Source organism: Plutella xylostella, chromosome Z, assembly GCF_932276165.1.
Source record: "Plutella xylostella chromosome Z, ilPluXylo3.1, whole genome shotgun sequence".
Taxonomy (NCBI): Eukaryota; Metazoa; Arthropoda; class Insecta; order Lepidoptera; family Plutellidae; genus Plutella; species Plutella xylostella.
This window is the reverse complement of record NC_064012.1, coordinates 8592649-8616239: the sequence shown is the minus strand read 5'-3', so window position 1 is coordinate 8616239 and position 23591 is coordinate 8592649. Positions and strand designations below refer to the sequence as shown.

At 40.3% G+C, this 23591-nt stretch overlaps 3 protein-coding genes across 17 annotated transcripts in view; 1 reads left to right on the top strand and 2 right to left on the bottom strand.

Moving 5' to 3' along the window:
* The window catches only part of LOC105380505 (bromodomain-containing protein 4), a 23134-nt gene extending 22541 nt beyond the window's left edge, over positions 1-593 (bottom strand). Inside the window, exon 1 of the mRNA XM_038121850.2 lies at positions 5-593. Coding sequence (XP_037977778.2) covers positions 5-139 — 135 coding nt within the window. The 5' untranslated portion in view covers positions 140-593. The remainder of the gene's footprint in view (positions 1-4) is intronic.
* The window catches only part of LOC105380545 (voltage-gated potassium channel subunit beta-2), a 20932-nt gene extending 5998 nt beyond the window's left edge, over positions 1-14934 (top strand). For 2 of the 14 annotated variants that reach the window (XM_048632894.1, XM_048632893.1), the window contains exons 7-21: positions 2914-2987; positions 3480-3713; positions 3824-3917; positions 4280-4422; positions 4499-4578; positions 4739-4871; positions 5159-5319; positions 5714-5828; positions 6135-6250; positions 6506-6648; positions 6828-7007; positions 7983-8151; positions 8224-8290; positions 8372-8422; positions 8738-10206. In XM_048632894.1, the coding sequence (XP_048488851.1) occupies positions 2914-2987; positions 3480-3713; positions 3824-3917; positions 4280-4422; positions 4499-4578; positions 4739-4871; positions 5159-5319; positions 5714-5828; positions 6135-6250; positions 6506-6648; positions 6828-7007; positions 7983-8100 (1591 nt within the window). In that variant the 3' untranslated portion in view covers positions 8101-8151; positions 8224-8290; positions 8372-8422; positions 8738-10206. The other 12 variants (XM_048632906.1, XM_048632903.1, XM_048632904.1 and 9 more) reach the window with 12 other exon arrangements.
* LOC125491299 (sodium/potassium/calcium exchanger 3) lies at positions 14935-23591 on the bottom strand. Of its 2 annotated transcripts, XM_048632909.1 has the most exons (10): positions 23348-23591; positions 18414-18608; positions 17944-18131; positions 17530-17716; positions 17396-17458; positions 16983-17284; positions 16735-16897; positions 16554-16655; positions 16351-16472; positions 14935-15834 (listed from the first exon to the last, which is right to left on the bottom strand). In XM_048632909.1, the coding sequence occupies exons 1-10, from the start codon at positions 23373-23375 to the stop codon at positions 15613-15615; spliced, it is 1572 nt and encodes a 523-aa protein (XP_048488866.1). In that variant the 5' UTR covers positions 23376-23591; the 3' UTR covers positions 14935-15612. The 2 variants fall into 2 exon arrangements, with proteins under 2 accessions (XP_048488866.1, XP_048488867.1); XM_048632910.1 differs by lacking the exon at positions 17396-17458 and having other exon boundaries at positions 23348-23590.

Genomic DNA, 23591 nt, shown 5'->3' with positions numbered 1-23591 from the left:
TCACTTTTACCGGAGGCCGAGGAGGCGGCGGCATCAGCGGCGGCGGTCGGGGCGGCCCCAGCGGCGGCGGCGCCCGGGGCGGCCCCATCGTCACCGGCCGCGGCTTTTTAGATTTATAAATTCGGTAGTAAACCATCATCGCAATATATGGATGTTGTTGCGATTCGGATGGAGATGTTGTTGCGAAACTAATGTGTATGTGATTGTATGAATGTTAATGAGTATTTAAATTTTGTATGGTTTTATGAGCACAGTCGCGAGTTAGGCTATGCGTATGTAGGTGCCGCCCGGGTGATTTAAAATGTACTAGCGAGTATTGCGTCGTTCAGGTACAAACAAGCAGCCTAGATCTCCCCCACCCTCTCTCCCGGACCAAGGTCGTGTTGTCCGAGTCGATTTCAGCTGCATCGATTTATGACCCGATGCAACCTACGCTAACGTAATTAGGACATGAACTATATGCAATACTTATTTTTTACATAAGCCCTGAAAAATTACAAAATATTTGTTAGTCAGTCAATTTAAATATATAATTAATTAACAACGATATTAAAGTTAGGTCAAACCCTCATATGTTATCTGGAATGCTGTAAGGCTGCGGGCTGACTAAATCTAGAACTAGGGTAAATCGGTAGCGGGTCGCGGAGGCAGCGCGCCGGCGCGGGCCTCGCGCAGCCGCGCACCCCCGGCCCTGACGCCCCCGCGACCTCCCCCGCCCCCGCGCCCGCACCCGCCCCCGCCCGCGCCCACGGCCGCCCGCCTCCGCAGTGCCCTCCACACGCCACCAGTTTGTTTCCCGACTCTGATACACCGTGCGCGTTGTTTGTCAGTGCAGGGCCACCGCATCCTGTCCCGGTGAGTGCCTGCGACGCCACCAGCGCAACCCTCCTCTTGTACCTCTGACATATCTAGAACTATCCTTCATTACGACTAGATAGATCCAGTCCTTAGATGTTATTTCCGATGTTTGTGTGATCGCAAAATCTAATTCAACAACCTACTCTATTGGATCTAGATGTTAGCGTAAGGATGCATGCTCTGTGTTCTTTACTGTCCTGTCCCTGATTGTCTGAAGATACTAACTTCCCTGTGTGTCATTTTGATTATCCCCACTGGGGTCGGTTCGTGGACCGGCGTGTGGGGCCAACTCATTGCAGATAAGACGTTTGTAGGGAGTTAAGATGCGGTTGCTAAGCGTAGGAGGAGAATGAGGCGATCGGAGATGCAAGGCAGGACACCGGAGAGCGGCTTGGGCGCGGGTGCGGGAGGCAAGGAGGGCGGCATGTCGCGCAGCGAGTCGACGGCGAGTCGCTGCACGCCGCACACGCCGCACACGCCGCGCACGCCGCTCACGGCGCCCGACAGCGCCAGCGTCGGCTCCAACCCCATGCCGACCATCTATCGGTAACTAGCGCCGCGCCGCCGCCGCCGCCTCCACTCTTACACCGCCTCATCCAACTTCTCTCAATGCCAGTCAAATTGCTGCCGATCGACGGTGATCGTCTCTTTAATGAGTTCTACTGACCCTGGAACCCTGAATGCTAATCTTCTTTATCGAGCTCGAAATAAGATACTTTTATGTTGAGCGTTGCACTGATTAAACAAAGGAGGCAAAGGAGGCCAGGGTCAGGAAGAAGCGAATGGCGAGCGAGTGGCAATAGCCAGGACTGGTTCCGTGGCAGCTAGTTGACAGAGCACCTAGCTCGCCCAGCACTGCATCGTGCACAAAGACTGTCGCATGCCAGCGAGTAGGTTATTACTTGGCATAACTGTAAGCTTATTGATAAGTCATTACTGAATTCGAGGACTCTATAAACTTACATCTCTTTAGAAGCCTGTGTCTCAGTGGACCGACCGAAAATATACCTACATATTATGTATTATGCTGAGCTCTATGAGATCGATAACTGACTATATTCCGAGACTGCAGTATTGTTTCAACTTACGAAATCGCATGGGCATAATATTTTAACCTAAGTACTTATAGATATTTCAGTCCTATTTTAGGGATATTAGCAGTAATTAGCACTTATCAATAGCTTACAGTTTGGCTTCTGGTATTTAGACATTATGTTGGCTTTCTCATGTTGAATCATAGCGGGCATCGTATCGGCAGACACAGGTACGTTTACCCCTCAGTTCCCTCATATTCCTCACTGTATATTTTCCTTCTTTCACTTCGCTTTTGTGTGTGTTTTCTTACAGCATTGAAGAAACTATTCTTCTCAATGAGAGGAAGATTGTGCGTAGACAAAGTGTTACGTTGAGTGATTGCCGCCCACTATTGGATAAGTGGTCTGGTCCAAAAACACATTTAAATTATATAACGATATATTTGTTCTTTTTTCTTATTACTTACTTAGTTGACACCTAAAGTACATTTTTACAACTAGTTAAATAACCTCATAACAAGGATTATAATATTACATGCACAAAATCACTTCTTGTGTAAAAAATAATGCAACAAGAAACTTTTACATTCCATGCAGCCATATTTTTTAGATTTTTTCGTAGTTTCGACTAAAACAATAGAAGTACCTAGTCCTTTATTAATCTTTGTACCTGTCTCATTTTTAGATAACTACATAGCTATTCGTTGAAAATACCAATATAACAAACTAACATACCATTGGTTACATAGAAATCATGATCACACCATTAAGTAAATGATAGGTAGTTAGAAGTAGAAACTGTAGGAATCCACAGTTCGTATTATTAATAAAATGTGTCATTCACTTAGATTCAAAATAATAGCCTACTTATTAATTTAATATTGTAGACACAAACACTTAAATGTTATAATATTTGAATTGATTCAGATTATTTTGTTAGTGCGTCAAATTACATTATGCTAGATGCATCTACAGTGACGATTCAATAAAATTAACCTGAGGCTATAACTTTGTCCATTAGATGCCGAGCTCCAATCGCGTCCCTCGATTGTATGGACGATTTTAGTGCGAACTCACAACAGATGCTGGATCAAGGTAGGTTCACACATTCTTCAACAAACCTGCCATAATTATAGTATAATATTAGACGCGAGTTAAAATTTTATATTTGAGTTTTTTGCACATGACCACTTAGGAGAGTTGATATCTGAAAGTCTTGAATGACTGTGTATGTTGGACCTTGATATCTCTGAAACAGATTAATATTGAGAGCTTTTTTAGTAGGTATTTGGAGTTTTTACCACAAAGGGTCATTCTTATTCGTCTTTGCGTGTCGGTTTCAAACACAAGAGCTGGATTAGCATTTGTCACCAAGGTGAATAGATCAGCCAGTCTCAGTTACCAGAATATCGCTGACTACCCAGAGGTGCACCAGACATGATATTAGGTACAGTTGATAGGAAATTAGGAGAGACACCTTTCTAGTTACATAATATAGAAATACATACTAGCTTTTCCGCGCGAGCTTCGTACACAAGCCGCCATATTTTGTTTTGATTACCGAGTCACCGAAAGACATGTCCGCAGCCGGCGAAACAACCGTATCTCGTCATATGTCTACGTACCTCGGAAACCAAACGACAATGCCGTCTGTGGTGACTCCGGGGCTCCGGTACAAGAACCTGGGCAAGTCGGGGCTGCGCGTGCCCAACATCGGCCTGGGGATATGGACGCTGCTCACGGACGACTCTTCCGAAGATATCGTCATGACCGCTCTCGAGAATGGCATCAACTTGTTTGACCTCTCTGAGGCACACTGTGGTAATATTTTTAAACTTTATAGGTAATCATAGCCATTTGGAACCATGGATTATTTGTCAACTAATTGTTTAGGTACATGTTAAAAATATTTGTTTAAAATTTTGCAACAGCCAGGGGCGAAGCAGAACTAGGCAGGATTCTGAAAAAACGAAACGTAAGGAGGACCAGTATAATCATAACAACTAAAATATACTGGAGCACCAAGTGAGTACACGTAGGGTCATATAGCAAGGAATTGTCATAATAAATTAATCATCACTATAACATTGTCACAATTTTCAGCAACATTCACTAATTTGCACGTTTTGTCGAGGGTTAAGTACAATCATTAAAATTTACAAAAAATAATAGCTTTGCCGTGATGCTATGTAATTTTCTATCGATAGTAGGTACTTACCTTTTAAAATTCTGTTTCTAAAAGAAGGCTAAATCATTCACACTAGACAACCTAGTTAGATTGCCGGTCGCTCAAGAGTAACACGCTGTATCTCACGTTCTAAACGCTTGTAACGATGAAGCTTTTGGCTTATTAGAACCTAACGTGTTTTGAACTCTCCAATTATCAGGAATCCTAATAACAGGTCGGATGAGAGAGGCCTATCCCGTAAACACATCATTGAGAGTGTAAAAGCTTCCCTATCGAGGCTGCAACTGGAGTACATTGATGTGGTCTTGTTGCACAAGGTGGATCCAGTGTGTCCGATGGAAGGTTGGTTATCCAATTTCAATTCATAATTCCTTTTAAGCTCTTGCTTGTTTCATAAACGTTCCATTTGTTATTCTAGAGCTAGTTCGTGCTATGAACTTCGTGATCAACCAAGGATGGGTCATGTACTGGGGAACTGCCCGCTGGTCTCCAACTGAGGTAACGTATCTCTCTTATGTCTCTACTTTGTTATTTTCTATACCTCTTGTTTTGTGATCTTCCCTATCGAACAATACCCACAACAAGTGACCATGACCCCAAAACATCTCTACATGACTTCACATCACGATCAGCCTATTAACAAATGGCGTTCTTTCAGATAATGGACGCGTACACAAACTGCAGACAGTTCAACTGCGTGACTCCGATCGTGGAACAGACCGAGTACCACATGTTCTGCCGCGAGAAGCCCGAGCTCTACATGCCCGAGCTGTACCACAAGATCGGCGTCGGTAAGTACCATGCGGTCTGCAGACACATTCACCTGCTTCTCATTTGTGACTGTTCCTGGTATCATCAGAGCCCTGAGAGCTCCGTCTAATTTTGAATAAGGAATGACTTTCAAGTTTTCATTTGTAGAAAATCTTCTAAATGTTCCGATCCGATTCTGATTGTCGAAATGAGTTCACGAGGGGCTAGTTAATTGTTAGTAATTTTGAAATTCCATCACTAATTGCTACTTCATCAAATCCTATAATTTCAATTTGGCTGTATACTGTCAACTGCAGTCGTTCCTAAGGTGTAATCTCTTCAATATCGCCAGGGATGATGGCTTGGTCCGCAATAACTACTGGCAAAGGCCTGGGTCGTGAGGAGATCACGGGTCTCTTTGCCAAGTCAAGGTTCAACAGAAAATATAGCACATTCAGTTGGTGCGAAGAAGACGTCGCAGGAACCGAAGTGAGACAGACAACCTAGCACGTTTTAGTTGATGCTTAATACCACTAATGTTTACAATAACGTATACGTAATTTTTAATCGTTTAAACATCATGTTTTTATAGTTTAGCCAGTTGAAACACCTGCCGCACCAAGTGTCATAAAACCAAAAAAACTAACCATGAAATGCTAGCGATTGCAGCCTATCATCTGTTTTGTTAAAGCACAGCTACCGAGAGTAAATGATAGAGTCCACTGTAACTGAACTGAAACAGTTTTTATTATCCATGCTTCGAAACGCTTCCTAACACACCATGATCCCTCTATACTCCGATGAACCATGTAGCGCAATCGAGTGTCGGTCTTTTAGCCAGCGAATGATTATGAGACGAGTGACTGAATTCAACTAAGTGTAGTCAAATCCCGTGCAGGTGCGAAGCTCAGGCAGTAAGGAGCAGGTGACTGGCGAGGAGATACAGCGCACATACGGAGACAAACTCAGAGATCTGTCTAACTTGGCAGATTCACTAAGTAAGATTGTACATTATAATGATTTATTGCAAAAAATATGTATGCTGTGCGCGTGGTTGAGATCAAAACCTTTTGAGACATACAGACACACACACACTTATGATCACAAAATTTCACTGAAGAAGTTTCGGAAAAGCAAACTTATTAATAAACGAAGAAGATAATGATGAACTATTTTAATAATTTAAGACAAACATTACGGCGAGGCAGAAACACAAACATTTAAGATTAGATTAATTAGTTCTAATTAGACTAAATCGATAATTTGGCATAAGAAACGTTTACATATGACGACCATCTTGACAGATTGCTCCATGAGCCAACTGGCGGTGGCTTGGTGCCTGAAGAACGAGTCAGTAAACTGTCTCCTGCTGGGCGCCACCAGTGTCGACCAGTTCAAGGAAAACATACATGCTCTGCAGGTAAGTAGCTCATTAGCATGGTCATCGTTATGATCGGCCATCCGTAGGTAGGGCCTGTTTTTGTTTTGGGTTATGCCCATCCGATCAATACAGCTGCGTCTCTTACCAACTGATCCAGTTAACTGATCCATTACCAACTGATCCAGTTAACTTGTGACTTGGATGATGCATTTTTAGCACTTCTACCCGAAGGCTATCAATTCTTCGGCTAATTCCCAGCAGCCAAGGTCTACAGTGATGACGTATTGTTGCCAGATCGTCCCGCAGCTGACGGCCACCGTGATGACGGAGATTGAGCGTCTGCTGGGCAACAAGCCGGCGCGCCCGCCCATGGTGTCCACACTGGCCATGCGCAACCAGCAGAACAACAGCAGCACCACCGTCCGCGTCGACATGACGTAAGAACACCACCATCTGCACCCATATTCACCACTGTGCGATCAATCAATCTATCATCATCCTAATCAATAACTAACACTAACTCATTAATTCATTTTGAATCTAGAACGACCTGAAGACCGATGCTACGCACAGAAGGAAGTATTTGCCATGTAATGCCAACTTGTCTCGTTCATAGCGGAACGGCGACTTCTGAGACTGATCCGAAGCCCGAGTGCTCGACATCAGTCGAGGTAGTGGAGCGGGGCGAGGACGCGGTCGCGTCGGGCTCGGGCACGGCCCCCGCCGTCGCCCCCGCCCCCGCTCCCGCTCCCGCTCCCGCCGTCGCCCCCGCCCCTCTCTCCGTCTTCTACCGAAGGTCGGCTATTCATGAAACTGCATCGTACAGCTTTATACGACTGTGTGCACTTCACACTTCCGAGCTCTTAGTACCGTAGTACCTGTGTCGATGTCTACTACTCTCAGTTTTCTTGGCCCTATATATTATACCTGTATCTTACTCTGAGTTCTTATGCAGGAAACTGTACTTGGCGTTTTGTAGGTGAACGTGTAGGACTATGTTTTCATTTACTCCATGCAACGATGTTACAACCCCTTGCCCACCCGCTTCTTGTGTTTCGTTTGTTGTTTTTATTTGTGTTTGAATATGGAATCTACGGTCGCTGTGAGCTAGAAGTGAAGTGGGGGGCAGTGAGGTGCCCGAGGTCCCGCATTCACTTCCCGTCTCCGGGATCTGTTCTCCTGCATGACATGTAGGTTTGGTGGATGTCGTACTGATATTGATACTTTATGAACTGTTCCTTTGTTTTGATGATGTACCCCGCCTCTTGTACCGTAGTTCCCCTTCCTGTATGCTGCTGTGTGTAAAATAAACAATAGTACAAACTATATGCGATGAATTGTTGTCTGTAAACTATGTTTATCTATGTATTAGTACATATACAATATATGTATGTACTTACGTATAATATCAATGTTTGGACGCTGTTCTATCTCCAGTTGTGCTGAGGTTCCTCTCTGCCGCTAGATGTTTAAGACATATATTTTTATTGGGTTTTTAAATTGGGGAATATAAATACCTTCGAATAGAGCATAATAATAAGTTACGGCGAAGACTCCAAATAACCATTTACCATAACTTCACTCGCTACCCATATTGTTAAATATTAATAGAGATGGGTACCCCAGTATTGTTAACACAGTTACTACCTCAGTTGGCCAAATGCAGTTACGAATCAACCATTACTCTCACACTTTCCCTACAACATTGTTGAGGGTCGCCTAGCCATACATAGAACAATACTAAGTCCATGGTTGGTTGTCTGGTTGGCAGTGGCGCGACCACATCGGGCACCGGGACTCCGAAGCCGGAGGCAGTCGAGGCGGCCCTTGAGCCCGAGGTGGCCACTCCCTCCAAGGAGCCCGGGCGGGCTTTTTGTGAGATCCAGTGACCGTGGTGGCGCGGAAGCACTGACTCTGCTTCCAAGTCTAGTAAATCAAAGGTCTGTATACGAAATCAGAAAAGATTATGTGGGAAGAAGAGGGCTAAAACTAAGCTATAATGTCTGTTCCAGGAATCACTCAAGGAAAACAAGCCGAAATTCTTTTTGAACAACGCAGGCGAAGTTATCCAACGAACCGGTTTGTAGTATTATTTATAAATTTAGCTTGTTCCGAGTTACTGTAGGTGTAAGATTGTAATATTTGCTTGGTTGATTTCAGAACAAGATGGAGTTTCGACAGATGTAGTGATCTCAGTGTCATCGCTTAAAGGTAAGCAGCCAGCGTCAGGCGGCAGCAAAGTGAAAAAGTCCAAGTCGGACGGTGGACGCGCGCGGTCGCCGTCGCTGCAGCGGTCCACCTCGGGGCAGTTGAACCCCGTGGACCGCAGGCGCTCCCGCCTGGACCTAGCGTCCCCCGCCGATGTCTAATACCCCTCATATTGAAAACAACACAGAAAAGCAATCTACCCGACTGAAAATATTGGTTACCCAATTTGAAAATAGGAATTGATCAATTTTAGTAACTGAATTTATAGGATTTTTATAGGCTAATGAATCGAAGCAATTTCAACGTCTTAATTTATAGGGAAGAAGACATCACGCGCCGGGAAGTCACTAGGTAAATAAGAAGACGAAGCCTTTAAATAGTGCGACGTAACGTAGGTGTATATCTACTTAGAACTCTGTAGATCCATGTAGAACTTCTAGTTTATGAATCTATTATAGCTATCATCATCCAAAAATAGTATATCATAAAAATGTGTCTAAAATGTTATGAATGTACATAGGTAGTGAAAAATATATTTAGATACTTATCAATTAAAATATTATGTCAACGTTATATTAATATACATATGCCTATGTCAAAACAAAAATTTCATCGTAGAACATAAACAGAGCTATAGTAGGACACAACTTCGAGATAGAATCATGCACAATTTTAAATTAATGAATTGATTCCTTTGGTAAAACTGACTGAGAAAGCTGTTGAGTCCTTTTTATATTTTCTTTAAGTACTTTCATTATCTTTCTATACTCACTATTTTAAACAGTATTCCGCTTAACTCCGCTTAGTAATCATGCTGTCTAGTATTAATTACATCATAATCATCCTTCACCATAGCATAGGTGTTAGGTAAGCCTTAACAAGTCTTCAATGAGAAAAGTTAAAGTATAGGTACAATGAACTAAAGGTGGAACCATGTCTGAATCATGAGATGAATCAAACACATAGATAGGTATATAGATAGGTATGTGGCTATGTAGTCATGCGGGTATATAGTTGGGTATCGCAGCTCTCTGCACTCGACTCGTTGGCATCTATTGTCATCCATTTATATTAGCAGATAAAGTTAGGGACATCAATTGATGCCGATCGCTCTTAGAGCCTTTTATGTCATGGATGTTTTTTGTCGATGTTTATTCGTGTCTCTCTAGTAGTCTAGAGTAAATATTATTATGATGATCAAGTGATGAGGATAATATTATACTTACTTACATATTATATGTCTGTTTAAATAAATGTCTAATTATTACTAAAGGTACTTCATGAATATAAATAAAATTCCATATAAATTCAAAAGAATTTCTTGATGTTCTTAGATTAAACCTACTAAACCGTATTTTTGTCTACCTTATATAACATTTTGTATCCATAGTAACTATAGCAAAATTTTCAAAATTATACGAGTAGTACCAAACATTTAAAGAAAATTAATGTTGTATTCAAATCGATGTCTTTAATATAATTATTATTGTAATACTTATTATACTCAGTAGAAATTTAATCATTCATATTTGTTAGATTTAATAAGACATTTCGGAGTCATTGTACCTGAATATTTTGGTTAGATGAAACACCTCTGTCTATGTTAACAGAGTAGGTATTACTCAAAAAAATATGTTTAAAATAAGCTTCCTAATTCATCCTCATTCTAGTCGTAAGTTTAAAATATCAAATCACTCTAGTTTGTTACCCTCGCTAAGCGAGCACTCTAAAGCTAAGGCATAAAATATATTTATTCATGGATTAAATAAATTGTGACTAAGTCAACATAACATCACTCTTTTCTTCACCCTGCAGTCCTTACATCATCATTTTCCATTCTTCCTCTATTCTGAATTCATGTTCATTAGTAGAAAAGCGAAATGTAAGCGTAGTTGGGGCTAGCGCCTGGGGCGTTGCGTAAGCGGATCACATGTAGGTCGTAGCAACTGCGCCGACGCCGCGCCGGTAATCAGCGAATTAGCCGCAGCCCTCGTGCAGAGGCCGCAATCCTTCCAGAGTAAATATAGCACTTCAGCTGACAGTTCCGCTAGTAAATGGTCATTGCTGGCCGAGATGGAGTTTAAGTGGAGCGATGGACGGACGCGCCGCGGACCTCTCTACGATGATCTACTTCAACTGGCTGGACTACCTGGTGTTCGGGGCCATGCTGATGCTGTCGGCCCTGATCGGCGTGTACTTCGCCTTCTTCGCACCAAAAAAACAAAACACGACCGCTGAGTACTTGATGGGCGGGAAAACGATGGGACTCTTCCCGATATCGATGTCCTTGATCGCGAGGTAAGTGCTCTTACATTGGTTCACATTTATCAACTACAACATTTACAAAGGTTGGCAGATAGTTAGACTGTGTCTGTATGTTTGTTTCAGTTATATATCGGGTATAACTCTTTTGGGCCTCCCTGCGGAAATGTATACTTACGGGACCCAATTCTATATGGTGGTGGCGTCTGAATGGGCGGTCTCGTTGACTGTCGGGTTTATTTACCTCCCCGTCTTCTACAACTTACAAATAACTTCTACCTATGAGGTACGTTGAAATTCAGCAATTTTATTCGTTTAATGCTAGGTGTATGTTTAGCAGAACTGACGATGGTATCATTGTTTTTTTTCAGTATTTACGACTCAGATTCAACTCTACTGTTAGACTATTTGGGACTATTATCTTTATATTAAAGCTAATGCTCTACATCCCAATAGTGATATATGTGCCAGCATTAGCGTTCAGCCAAGGTACTGTAATATGTTGTTTATGAAATATAATTATATTTTCCTCGCAAATTGATCTATAGGTGTATTCTAAGACAATTTAAAATTTTCCAGTCACTGGGGTCAATCTACATCTTATATCGCCAATTGTATGCGTCGTTTGTATTTTCTACACCACACTTGTAAGTACCAGTTTATGTATAGTTGCTAACCAGAGATTTAGTAATACGAAACTAAAAATTTAATCGATTTGTTTTATATTGCATCTCTATTATGGCGCATGCGCTTTAAAGTTCAACTATTATCCTTTCGGACCATGAGGTTGAGTTCTGAAAATGTGTTATAATTTATGTAATTTGTGTATGACAGGATATAACGAAATGCATACTCAACATAACACAAATTCAACATGTTGTAAACTCAACCCAATGATCCGTTAGGCTTTCAAAAGTATGCAATGATGCCACATAACAAAATCATATCTACCTATCTAATCATTGCAAGATTTTTCGGTAGAGTAGCAGTTTGTAATAGCACTATGTTTTCAGGGTGGACTGAAAGCAGTGGTATGGACAGATACTTTACAAATCGTCCTCATGTACTTTGGGGTGATATTTGTTCTGGTGTACGGCACTTGGAAGATAGGCGGCGTGGCCAAAGTGATCGAACTCAACGAGAAAGGAGACCGTTTAGAGTTCTTCAAGTAAGTATGTCTACATTAAATGATTCAATTTCGTCATAAAACATTATGATCAATAATTTTTTAAACAATAATTAAATGTATTTACATATACTTAGTATACCTAGGTAAAATTGTATATGTATACTCATACATTGGATTCAGTTAAAGTTGAATGAATGTTATCTTCTTCTAGGTCGGTTTTGAATAAACCACTTTAAGTGCTACGAAGAACAAAATATTTTACAGAAAACCAGTCTTTGTCTTTTAACTAAGCATATTTCATTACAGCATGAACCCGGATCCGACGATAAGGCACACATTTTGGTCGACAGTATTCGGGAACTACTTCGGCTGGCTCGCCTCGTGTTCAGTAAACCACGCCATGGTACAGAGATGTCTCGCTCTGTCCTCTCTGAAGAGAGCTTTTATGTAGGTCTTTGTTTTGATTGTATTATTTTGGTATTACTTAAGTACTTACTCCAAATATTTAACGGAAGACCTTTGGTTGGACCAAAGACATCATCATCTATCCTACACATTTATTACGTCTATTGACTGTCTTTCTATTTACACCTGCTCGCTAAATGTTTGTTTGTAGAACGGTAATGATCCTGGCTGTAGGGGTGTCAACAATAGTGACTCTCTGCTGTTCCACTGGGCTGGTGATTTACGCCACATTCGCAAGCTGCGACCCGCTGCTCACGGGGGCTATCAAGAAGAGTGATCAGTTGTTACCATATTTTGTGATGACTCTGACTGGCGCCATACCAGCTCTGCCTGGCATATTCATGAGCGGTGTATTCAGTGCTGCTTTAAGGTAAGACTATTACTTATTAGCTGTTTTAAACGAAATACTACTGATAAGACAAAGTGTTTCTTATTATTAACTTGCAAAAAAAGCTGTTTAGGTAGGCTTCTACAAAAAAAACTCGGATACCTACCTGACCTATAGTTATCGGTCCAGAAACCTGGAGGATGACCAACGTTTAAATGATCTTGATGTTGCTACGATAGTATGATTCATATTTCTTTAGATAACATAAATCTGTCTCAATCAAATGTTTTTTACAGTACAATGTCAACTGGTCTAAACTCAATGTGCGGTGTGATATTTGAGGACCTCATCAGACCGGCCATCAAGCGACCGATATCGGAAAAGAACGCTAGTTTAATCATGAAGTTAATTGTGGTTGTTGTAGGTATGTATATGTATAAGTTACAAGTAGATACCTATTTTTTTATTTAAAGTTACTACAGTCATGTTGAAAGTAAGTATATTGAAGATTGTGTTTATGTTTTCCAGGGTTTCTTTGCGTGGCTCTAGTGTTTATAGTCGAGCACATAGGTGCGTTGATCCAGGCTGGCAAAAGTCTAGACGGGATCACATCGGGGACCTTACTCGGATTATTTACTATGGGACTGTTTATACCGTGGGCCACAGCGAAGGTAACATTTCTGTATTCTTTGCGTTCTTACGAGTAACTAGCAAAGTCGCTAAATACATTTGCAGAATAGGAACTCATAGTGCATCACCGGTAGCGGTCACAAGCTATTCTATACCCATAATTTATGTATTAAGTAGTTTTCTGTATTATTTTTATTCATGACCCATCACAGTAAAAAATTCTTTGAATCGTCGTATGTTGTACTATTGTATTATCAACGTAGTGTAATACTATTTTTCCAGGGCGCACTAGCAGGCGGTATTTTCTCCATTTCACTGATGAGCTGGATCTGCATGGGCACTCTGTCCAACGTGTTGCGAGGGGAAATAGTGTTTGTGCCAAAGCCTATATCCGTGGAAGGATGCCCGGCTAACACCACCTTCATCACAGAAACGAGAGTCATCGATGATAAAATTGATTCGTAAGTAAGCGATCATTGTTTATTTTTTGAGTCGCACGTCGTGCGGTTTTAGAAGTTTGTTTACATAGGATAGATTGTCTTTCCCCGTACTTATGTACGTATTATTAAATAAATTGAAAACTTGTGCTTACAGTAAAAACCAACAAAGAGTTCAAAAGTTTTTGAAAAAAGCTATAACGAATTTTTGCTACGAAAAGACTACGACAGGTCTACGACGCGGCGTAGCAATCTCGTAGTCGTTCAAAGTTCGTAGCAAAAAATATTTTCTAAATAATTCCGGTTTGTAAGTCGTGTGTATTGTGTTATTTATTTGTTAATTGTACATTAATGTCACAGGTCCGGCACATTCTTCCTGTACCGCCTGAGCTACCTGTACTACACGCTGGTGGGCATGGTGGTGTGCGTGGTGGTGGGCACCATCGTCTCCTTCCTCACGGGGCCCAACGATCCCACCATGGTGAGAAATAATATGTGTATTTAATTAAAAAGTTGTAATTTCAGCGTTTCCTCGAGGAATTCAGGATTGATAGGTGCATGCATGCCCCATTTACACGTTTAAAGATTTCCCCAATGTTATAGATGTTCATATACTACACAGTATATAATATACCCAGCCCAGGGTATCGGACCCCGAGTACCAACAACCGTCAAAGTTACTGAGTTAAAACTGTTGTAGGTACACCGGGACCTGTTGACCCCGGTGATCTACCGCTGGCTGCCGAAGCAGCACCCTCTGTGCCGCAAGCCGAGACTGCAGAGCGAAGAGCTGGTGCTGAAGAGGATCCAGAGCCTCCAACGAGTAAGGAACAGTTTGAATATTCCCTGTACATAGTCTAGATAAAGTCAATTATTATTATTAGTTATGCATAGTATTTTTATACTTTTTTTGCATCATTTTGTAACTGCTCATAGTTATAAAGTTATAAAAAATTTCGGTTTTTATATTCAAGATAAGACCGTGTTAGACGCAGGTTAATTTGTTTTTAATATTTCCGTGTCAAGTGCTTAGCTTATTTAGCAGTCTAATATGTAAAATTAAATAATGCTTATATTTCTTTTTCAGAAAGGCGTTGAAACGAAAAAAGACAGTGAGGATATATTGTATCAATGAAAGTAAAGTAAATGATATTTAATTATATGGGTAAATGTGAATTTAAGGAGTATTTAATGTTCTTGTGTATGTAATTACAGTACGAAGGTACTTTTAAGTGTGAAAATAAATAAAACAGCGTTTAATATATTTTGTCTTTTAAACTTTAAACTAGGATAACCTGATCCTGAAAATCACTGACAATTTACAATAAATCATCAATAAGTATACAAAATTATGATATTCTTGATTAAAACTCTCTAAATTAAACAAATGTGTAGATTATTATAATTTTCAAAGTCATTTAATATATCTAAGATGTTATAAGGATACAGAAATAAGAATGCCTTAGATATAATGTTGAATAAATTACTGAAATGACACTCCAAACAATAACAAATGAACTGGCGTACATTAGTAGTAGTTGTAATCTTGTAATAGATATAGAAACAAGTTGACTGAAAATATACATATTTATTCTGAATTTCACTGACTGGCTTAATCTAACAAGACTTACAAGACTCTCACAAAAATAGATCTGTTAAAATACAGTTAAGCCTTAATTAAATTTATAAATTACCACTAGCAACGAACAATTATAAAATCTTCCCGTTAATTTCGTTAATCGATTGACATAAATTCAACAAATGCGTAGAGGCATATTATTTCTTACAAACTGCAACATTATCTAGCAAATACGTTTCTACGTGTAGCTGGAGCCAGAATATACTACGTTACAAAATAAGGCATAGGTCACATCACTGGGTTTCACTGTACAGGGGTGTATAGTTTTTGGCGGCAAGCGGCCGCGTCCAAGATGGCGGCGGTCTAGAGTTCGCTCCTCTTGCACGTGCGAACGTTGACGGGGAAAAAGACGTTCAGCTCGATGAGGGTGGCTAGTACCAGGAACATGACATACATGGCGAGGCAGGCCCGGCCCACCGCCGCATCCAACTTGAACTTGTTGAGCCAGAATGTCAGATACAACATCAGCAGCGTCGACAGAAGCGATATGGCAGAGTACTCCAACCCCATTGAGTTTATTTTCACCTGCCGATGTAAAGAAATATGAGTGATTGAGTGGCAGTGAGCTCGCAGCGCATTGGCGATTTTTAAAGAAATTACTAAATGAGCGGCGCAATGTAAATATAATAATTAAATTAATAAAGGTTAAACCAAATGAGTATTTTTGGTAACAATAATGGATTACCAACATAATAATTAAGTTAGGAGTAATCTATTAAGAGCCTGTTTTACAATTAAGTTTCCGATGCTATAAAAATCATGTCACAAACATAAATAATAAGAGAGGGAAAACCATAGAACATAATTTAAACCACAAATATGGTACTTATTACATTATAAATCAGGCTCCCACATAACACATCATACTATACAAAATTCTGATATTTGTAAGTACTTACATAATAACAGATTGACAACTAATTTAAATAAATTCGCAAAGATACAAAATCGCAATGCTTCAACGCATAGCCAAGAACTCGCAAATTCAATGGAAAGTAGGATTAATTAACGTATAAAATATTAATCTAAGTTATTTCTAACCCAATAATGTCCAGGCTCTGCAGGCGTGAGGGATGCCTTAATCAACCACGGCAGTCCAAGGCACAGGAGAATGTCAAAAGTATTTGATCCAATGGAATTGCTTATACCCATAGACCCGTGACCTACAACAAAAATGATAAAATTTACATGCTATTCAAAAACTAAAAGCAACTTGACCCGTTTGACTAATTCAGAAGCCATACCTTGCTTAGCAACTATTACACTGGAAACTGCTTCTGGAACCGATGTGCCTGCTGCCAAGAAAGTGATTCCCATAACTGAATCAGGAATCATCAATGTATCACCTGAAAACACGCAATGATTTTATAAATGAAAGAGCCTTCGCGGTTTCATAGTAATTTCAAGTCAAAAAGGTAAACATACCAATAATGGTGATCATCCAAGCAACTATGTATGACAATGAACCGATCCACACAATACACATAATGAACGTCAAGGGAAACCATTTCTTAAAGCGTGGTTTCTCACAGTCGGGTATTGTAAACAGGAATACTAGATGAATTGGCCACGTCACTATCCAGGCAGTCTAAAATATAGAAAAAAAAACATTATTTTTGACTGTAAAAAAAGAGTACGTTAGTTTATTTAATTATGTGCATTACATAACTTACTTTGGTAAAACAGGTTTGCCCTGTAGGCCATTTCCACAAAGAATGTTCATATCCATTGGTTTCTTTAGTGGTCTCTACATCCTTGTCATTCTGTCCTTCAGCATCACTGACGATCTCGTGGTCATGAACGACAGCATCAATGTCGCGAAGACTTATTACTTTGTCGTCACCACCGGCCACTTTCTCCGTGTCTATATCAACGCATTTTTCGTTGGAATCAATGTAAGGAATGACACTTGCCACATTTCCATTATGCTGATGGTGATCGGATTTCGAGGACGCCGTCTTTGATGATATACCATCTGAAAGCAATGCTAGTTTAAATTGTGAAATAACGAATAAGTCTCTGACACAATACATACAGTATGAGTGTGCATGATACTTTTGTAGATGAGTTCAGTGGCACAACTAACCTTCCAGTACGCCTTCTTTATGTTCGTCACTGCTCTTGTCCTTAGCAAATCGTTTCCAACTATCTACAAACAAGGGATTAGTAGGTATTTACAAAGCTCTGGTTAAAATGTAATCAAGAGAATGTGGTACTTACTTTTGGCGAAGTTTTGGATGGATTTGTCGTAGTACATGATGCAGAGGTAGACTCCGTACAGCAGCACGAGGAAGAAGGCTTCGTACCACTGCACGTACTCATCGTGCATGATGCAGATGAGGATGGACACGGTGATGCCGTACGCGAGGCAGTCGCGCGTCAGCGGCCACCAGTCCAGCGGAACCACCTGGAATAATTCATGGAGAACCAGCCTCTATAGTTTTTTTACGTCTTTGCTGACTTTATCAGCATTAAGAATTAAATTTCATGTTTTTTTAATGGGTATTATGAATTTATGTCAGAAGAAGTTTCCAATTCCTGGGTAGAGAAGACCTGAGAAGACTGGGCAGAAAGGTATAGCCTCTTTATCAATTCGGAACCCAGATCGCGTTTGAGTACCAACAGTGATCTCACCATGCCAGCGCCGATGCCGCAGCAGGCGGCCACGGCCAGGATGTTGAAGACCGCGGAGCCGACGATGGTGCCCACTCCGATGTCCCCCTCCGTGATGAAGGTCCCAATCACGTTCACGAAGAGTTCTGGAGCTGACGTGGCGGCCGCCATGAAGGTGGCGCCGGCCACATCATTCGTCATGTTCAATGCTGCGTGGAAGAAGAAATAATATTGGTGACCATTGATGCTTTTGTATGTGCTAGAAGAGAACTAGTAGTAGTTTGAGGGCTAGTAATGAACCCCGTCAATCAAAATCGGCATCCACACCACCACCTCCGTTATTTGAAACTAACGAACCGGTCCTGACCTTAGTACTTTAAAACTCAAATAGGCAAAAACAGAGTAGTCCAGTCTGTTGGACCTGGTTATGATGCTCCTAGAGGGATTTTTGACCGTATATTCACTAAACACCAGAAGTAAACAAACCATACCAGTGCATATCCTATCCACGGCCGGCACAAAAAACTTCTCGCAGACGACGGCGAGCGCTATGAACAGGTAGAGCGAGATGAAGGCGTGGATGACGATGGCGCCATGTTGTCGCTGCAGCTCCGTGAAGAAGCCGGCCGGGAAGTCGTCGATGGCCGGCGGCGTGCAGTTACGCGGCCCCGGGAGCCCGGGTAATCCTGACAACAGATAAGGAATGATTAGGCTGTAGTAAAGGCTGATGCAGGAGTAAAAGTTAAGTAGAGATGCTGCAGTAATAAATCGAAGTAATCATCTCCCGATTAAAGACCCTTCAAGGCGAAAACTGTGGAAATACCTACCATACCGAAAAAAGCCTTATATTGAATCCAGACATTAGTAGTTCTGGAATCCTATAAGCAATTAATAACATCAAGCAACTGCAACTTGGACAAACAAGAGTCATCAATTAATCATAGTGCTAACACAACGGATTATTATTATCAGTATTATTTTAATGCTTACTACTACCATAGAATAACGAGTTACTTGTTATTCTATGCTACTACCTAGTGGTACAGACATTGCTCAACATATTTGATAGGAACACTTTCCTATCTATTTTAAATATACTTGACGCTGGCGACCTTACCTACTTCAAACGAAAAGGCGATCTCCACACGTGAACATAAAAACAGATTAATGTTTAGCGTTGTAAAAAATACCTTATTCATCAAAGTATTCTGTTGTAACTACTGTCGTGTTACATAAACTAACTATGCACCTGCACTTTGATTTACCTCTGGTCTATACTTTGTTAATACTCGTACAATGTGTATCTTAAAGATATAATTAAATTATACCAAGGTAGAGATAAGAGTACTCACATTAAAACCAGGAACAACTCATAAAGCAGCCTTGACAAAGGAGAAATTACTCGTACAACACGCAAAGATTGCATAAAAAATATATTCATTTGTTTTTAGAACTCGGTACAACTTTTGTTTTAAATCAATTTAATGAATTTTATAATTTTACTTGACATGAATAAATCATTAATTGAATGATGAACGAAAAAAAAATAATTTGTCAAACATAGTTTAGGTCCCCATTAGGTACTTCAATTGCAGATTTTACTTTTTATAATGCGCTCTGTGCTTTACAAAAAAATGGTGTACAAATATTATGAAATACAATAAGAATTTTAACAAAAGCATGCAATCTTCACAATAAAATATAATAATACCTTGAAGTGTCGATGTCGGTGACAAAATCAGATGAGTTTTGGCATATCAAGTATAGTGCCACAAACTTATCTGTTCCGGTGAGAGCTCACGTAAACGTCTAATATTTCTTAATTCTATAAGATTTTAAGTTTGTCTGTAGTGGTAATTCGCCTTTTGGGTTTTAATAAACCCATCTAATGTATATCAAAATATAATTAATTAGTAAGTAATGAGATATGGATCAATTTAGTTCGCTCTCACCGGAACAGATAAGTTTGTGGCACTGTACGGATTGAAGGAATGCTAATTATTGTCATCGGTATTTTGTATTGAAACACTTAAAAGATTAATGTAAATCCTAGTTGTCGTATAGGTATTTATTAGATAAGAGTTGCATAAGGTGCAACTTGATTCAAAGCAATCATCTTGATAGTCTGAAGATAAGGTACAATGTAAGGAGAAGAAGTATGAATATTATGATGATTGATAGAACATCAATATTTAGAAAATGATCAAAACTGGCTAGTTGATTTACCATCCTTAATAAAATTTAAGCTTTGAACTGAATATAGCGATTTTCTTTATTAGGTGGGTACTTTCGTACGCCTCGCCTTTTGGTATTAAAAATCATAATAATGGACTCTTTGATCATTTTCTCATCAAACATAATAATTTTGTCGAGATCTGAATAAGAAATAATATGGACTTAAGTAAGTACTTATATTCAACTGCTATTTTCTACTAAGTACCTAGGCCAATTCATATAATATTAGGAATAATGAAGAAATAAATATTATATATTAATAATATGATTGGGAGGGCAGCTGTGGTAGCTATAAGGTATCCTCCCGCCCAATCTAAATTATTATAAGTTAGAACGTAAGTCTTTATACACCTAAACAATAACGGTACCTAAAACCCAGTCAAATAAACATCTTAAAAGCAAATACCGATGGATATCTCGACTCTAATATGACATGACTACTTGGCCCACTTGACCCCATTTCATTGATTTACAAGTCATGGGCAATCTTTGAACCGAGTTTGCATGTCTATTGAATTATATTGTTAAATGGCCAACTGGGCAGCGACAATCAACACTACTACACCACACAAAGGAGATGTTGAAAACTTTAAACGCGGCAAACTAAAATAGAATAGCAATGGTTAAGATTTTTTAAAATTTATGTATTCTACTTACCTATAAGTATAGATAAAATTAGTTATATACTTAGAATTTTATTAAAAAGGGAAACAGATATTATGATGATCTTTAATTTCTTGATGATTGATGATCTTTAAATTCGAATCATTTGAAAGATTTGTTTTTATTTTGAAAAAATTATACCTACACAAATTACCGTATTTAACGTAGATTATTTCCTGTGTCTTAAAATACAGCCGGTAAATGGTAAAGTCAACAGGCTAATAATGTGCAAATTGTCTCAAATGGCCGGTGCACTAAATTGTATAAACCTATTATCTTGTTTTAGGAAGGTGAGGTCTAGCGCCATTCTCTTAGCCATTAAGCTGGCTGCACAGAGTACAATTTCATAAGTGTCTTACCTAAAAAATACAAAAACAGGTTTAGCTTTCGATGAGAATTAGTTGTAGTCAACTCATACATATTTTATTTATACAGAAACAATGCAAGAACATCATTTCTTGGATATTTCTTTAACATGCGTATGTACTGATTCATTAATGAAAGTATTTGTCTTTTTATTGTCCTCATTACCGTGACAGTAATTCAGAGATTTCACAAACACGATCGCTGGCCACCTTTCGAGTCTCGAGGCTATTTCCCTAATATAAAGTCAGGAATGGCTCTCAAATCATATTATTTTCTCGACCTAAGAGTCCTAAAAATATGTATAATCTAAACGCGTTAATTTTTTTACTCACAAATACTTAACAATAGTGGTAGGAATAACTCGTAGAGGCTCAACAAAATCGCTTTTTTTCGTAGCTAAAGCGCCCAAAGGGTTAATACCTACTATGCGGCAATGAATTTAATTTGTGCATTACTGATTGCTCATAAAAGTCTAAATCGCTAGCGGTAAATAACCCAAACATTATTGTGTAAACCATAGAGTAATTTCGCTATAGCCAATTGGTAGATGGTTAATTGTAGCATGATCATTCGCAGTTAGAGCAGTAAAATAGTAGAGGGAAATATTATTATCTGAATTGGATTATTAGTGCTCATTACCAGGTAGTGCTATTAAAAACTCACCCGAAAAAACGATTAGGTTACTGTCGAATTTGGCTACTTACTTTTTTCATAAAGTACGGTTCGTTTATCCGAAAAATTTATACATTATTGAACTCTTATTTCTTTATTAGATAAACAGTGTGCTTGGAATAGGAGTCCCGGCTCCGGGATATGCCTGTCGTGGCCTTGCTGGTATTTTCCCTGATCACGCCAGTTTTGAACGTTCCAAATTGTGCGTGACATATCTCATTGAGACACTGGCACATCAGTGCACTATACAAAGGTAATTGACAGATCACAGAGGGCAGGAAGTCCGCATTAACGTCGTATAAGACCTCTTTCGATCCGTTTCTTATGTGTAGCTCTAGGGCTCGATGCACTGGCCATCGTTTAAATCAATTACTGTACATACCTAATATTACTTAACTGGCAAACCATTTAGCATACGAGTGAATGAAGACTCAACAAATCCTAGCAATTTTTTCCATTCAATCTATTAGATGGGTAGTGGAATGCGTTAGTCGCAGCAATAAGCATTTCCGTTGTTAGGTAATGCGATATGGCTTAGATGATATGGCGTGGTGCAGTCGGGGGGCAAGTTGGTTATAGCACAGGAGCGTTGTTAGTTCTATAGCCGAGATCAACCTTGCCTGTCAGCCCTGAGACGCGCTGCCAATTGACAATTTGCGCGGCCGCGGACCGGACGCGGCGGCCCGATGCCCGCGCACGACCTCCCCTTCTCACTTTAGGCATTCACATCATATTTGCCAAATCATTACGAATAGTACCTACATACTAAAAAAAACAGTCTTACATGTATGGGCTCAAAGCTGGACAGTAAAACTACATCTGCTCATCTACACAGTCAAAATTATTTTAAGTATCACAATCTTTCACAAATCTTCAGATTTGATAATCATCATGGTAATTTTTGGGAGCGTCACATACACAATTGCATCAGAGTACAACATTAGCAAGGGCACCTGCCAAAGCCAGGGTAGTGGTCATAACTACTGGTAATTCTTCTATTATCGACCGACAGTCATTGTCCAATCACCTGCCCCGCCCTAACATTCGGCTAAATAAGAGCATTGTCACAGGTCTGCGAGCCACTGACGACTTACGCACGACTGCTATAAGAGCGAATCTAGGACATCGATTACAGCCGGTGACCAAAATGACCTATCGGTTAGGGTACAAACATTAAATGTTAGTGGCACCAAATTAAATGAAAAATAATGTATTACTGATGATAGCACGTACCTGGTCCCATGCTGGATCTCCTGCTCGGCGGCTGCAATACTTACTCTGCACATGCCGGGGTCCGCCGGGCGCCGTCCACTAAACTCACTTTCGACTACATCTCAGACACATCGCCGTCGTGGTCATCATGCACTGTGAAGCAGCAGGTGACCCAGCCATTCACATTCGGACGCACTTGGAGCTGCTCCGGAGCCGGTGTTGCTGGTGCCTCCCCAAATGTCGGCGAATGCCCAGGAAATAGTGAAAGTGGTCGTACCCGTGTCGGTGGTGTTTGTTGTCGACATTTTGTAGTGTCGTGGTGTGGAGCGCGGCGCAGGCGACCGGGGACGTCGCCACTGCCGTCCGAATGGCGTTCGTATTCAAATGGACATAATGGGCCCGCCGGAGAGCTCGTCAAAAGAAGAATACGGGAGCCAATTATTTATTCCCATACAATGCACGGACGTGGAGCGTCGCTCGGGCGCGGTGCGGGAGTGATGTGCGCCCGCGCCGCGTCCAGA

What these genes read in the sequence shown, in the direction of transcription:
- LOC125491299 (XM_048632909.1), bottom strand. Translation starts at nt 23,375, where the DNA reads ATGTCGACAACAAACACCACCGACACGG. An exon ending in CGTGGATAGGATATGCACTG is followed by an intron (nt 18,132 to 18,413) that starts GTATGGTTTGTT and finishes TCTTCCACGCAG; the next exon opens with CATTGAACATGACGAATGAT. An exon ending in TAAAGAAGGCGTACTGGAAG is followed by an intron (nt 17,285 to 17,395) that starts GTTAGTTGTGCC and finishes CATTGCTTTCAG; the next exon opens with ATGGTATATCATCAAAGACG.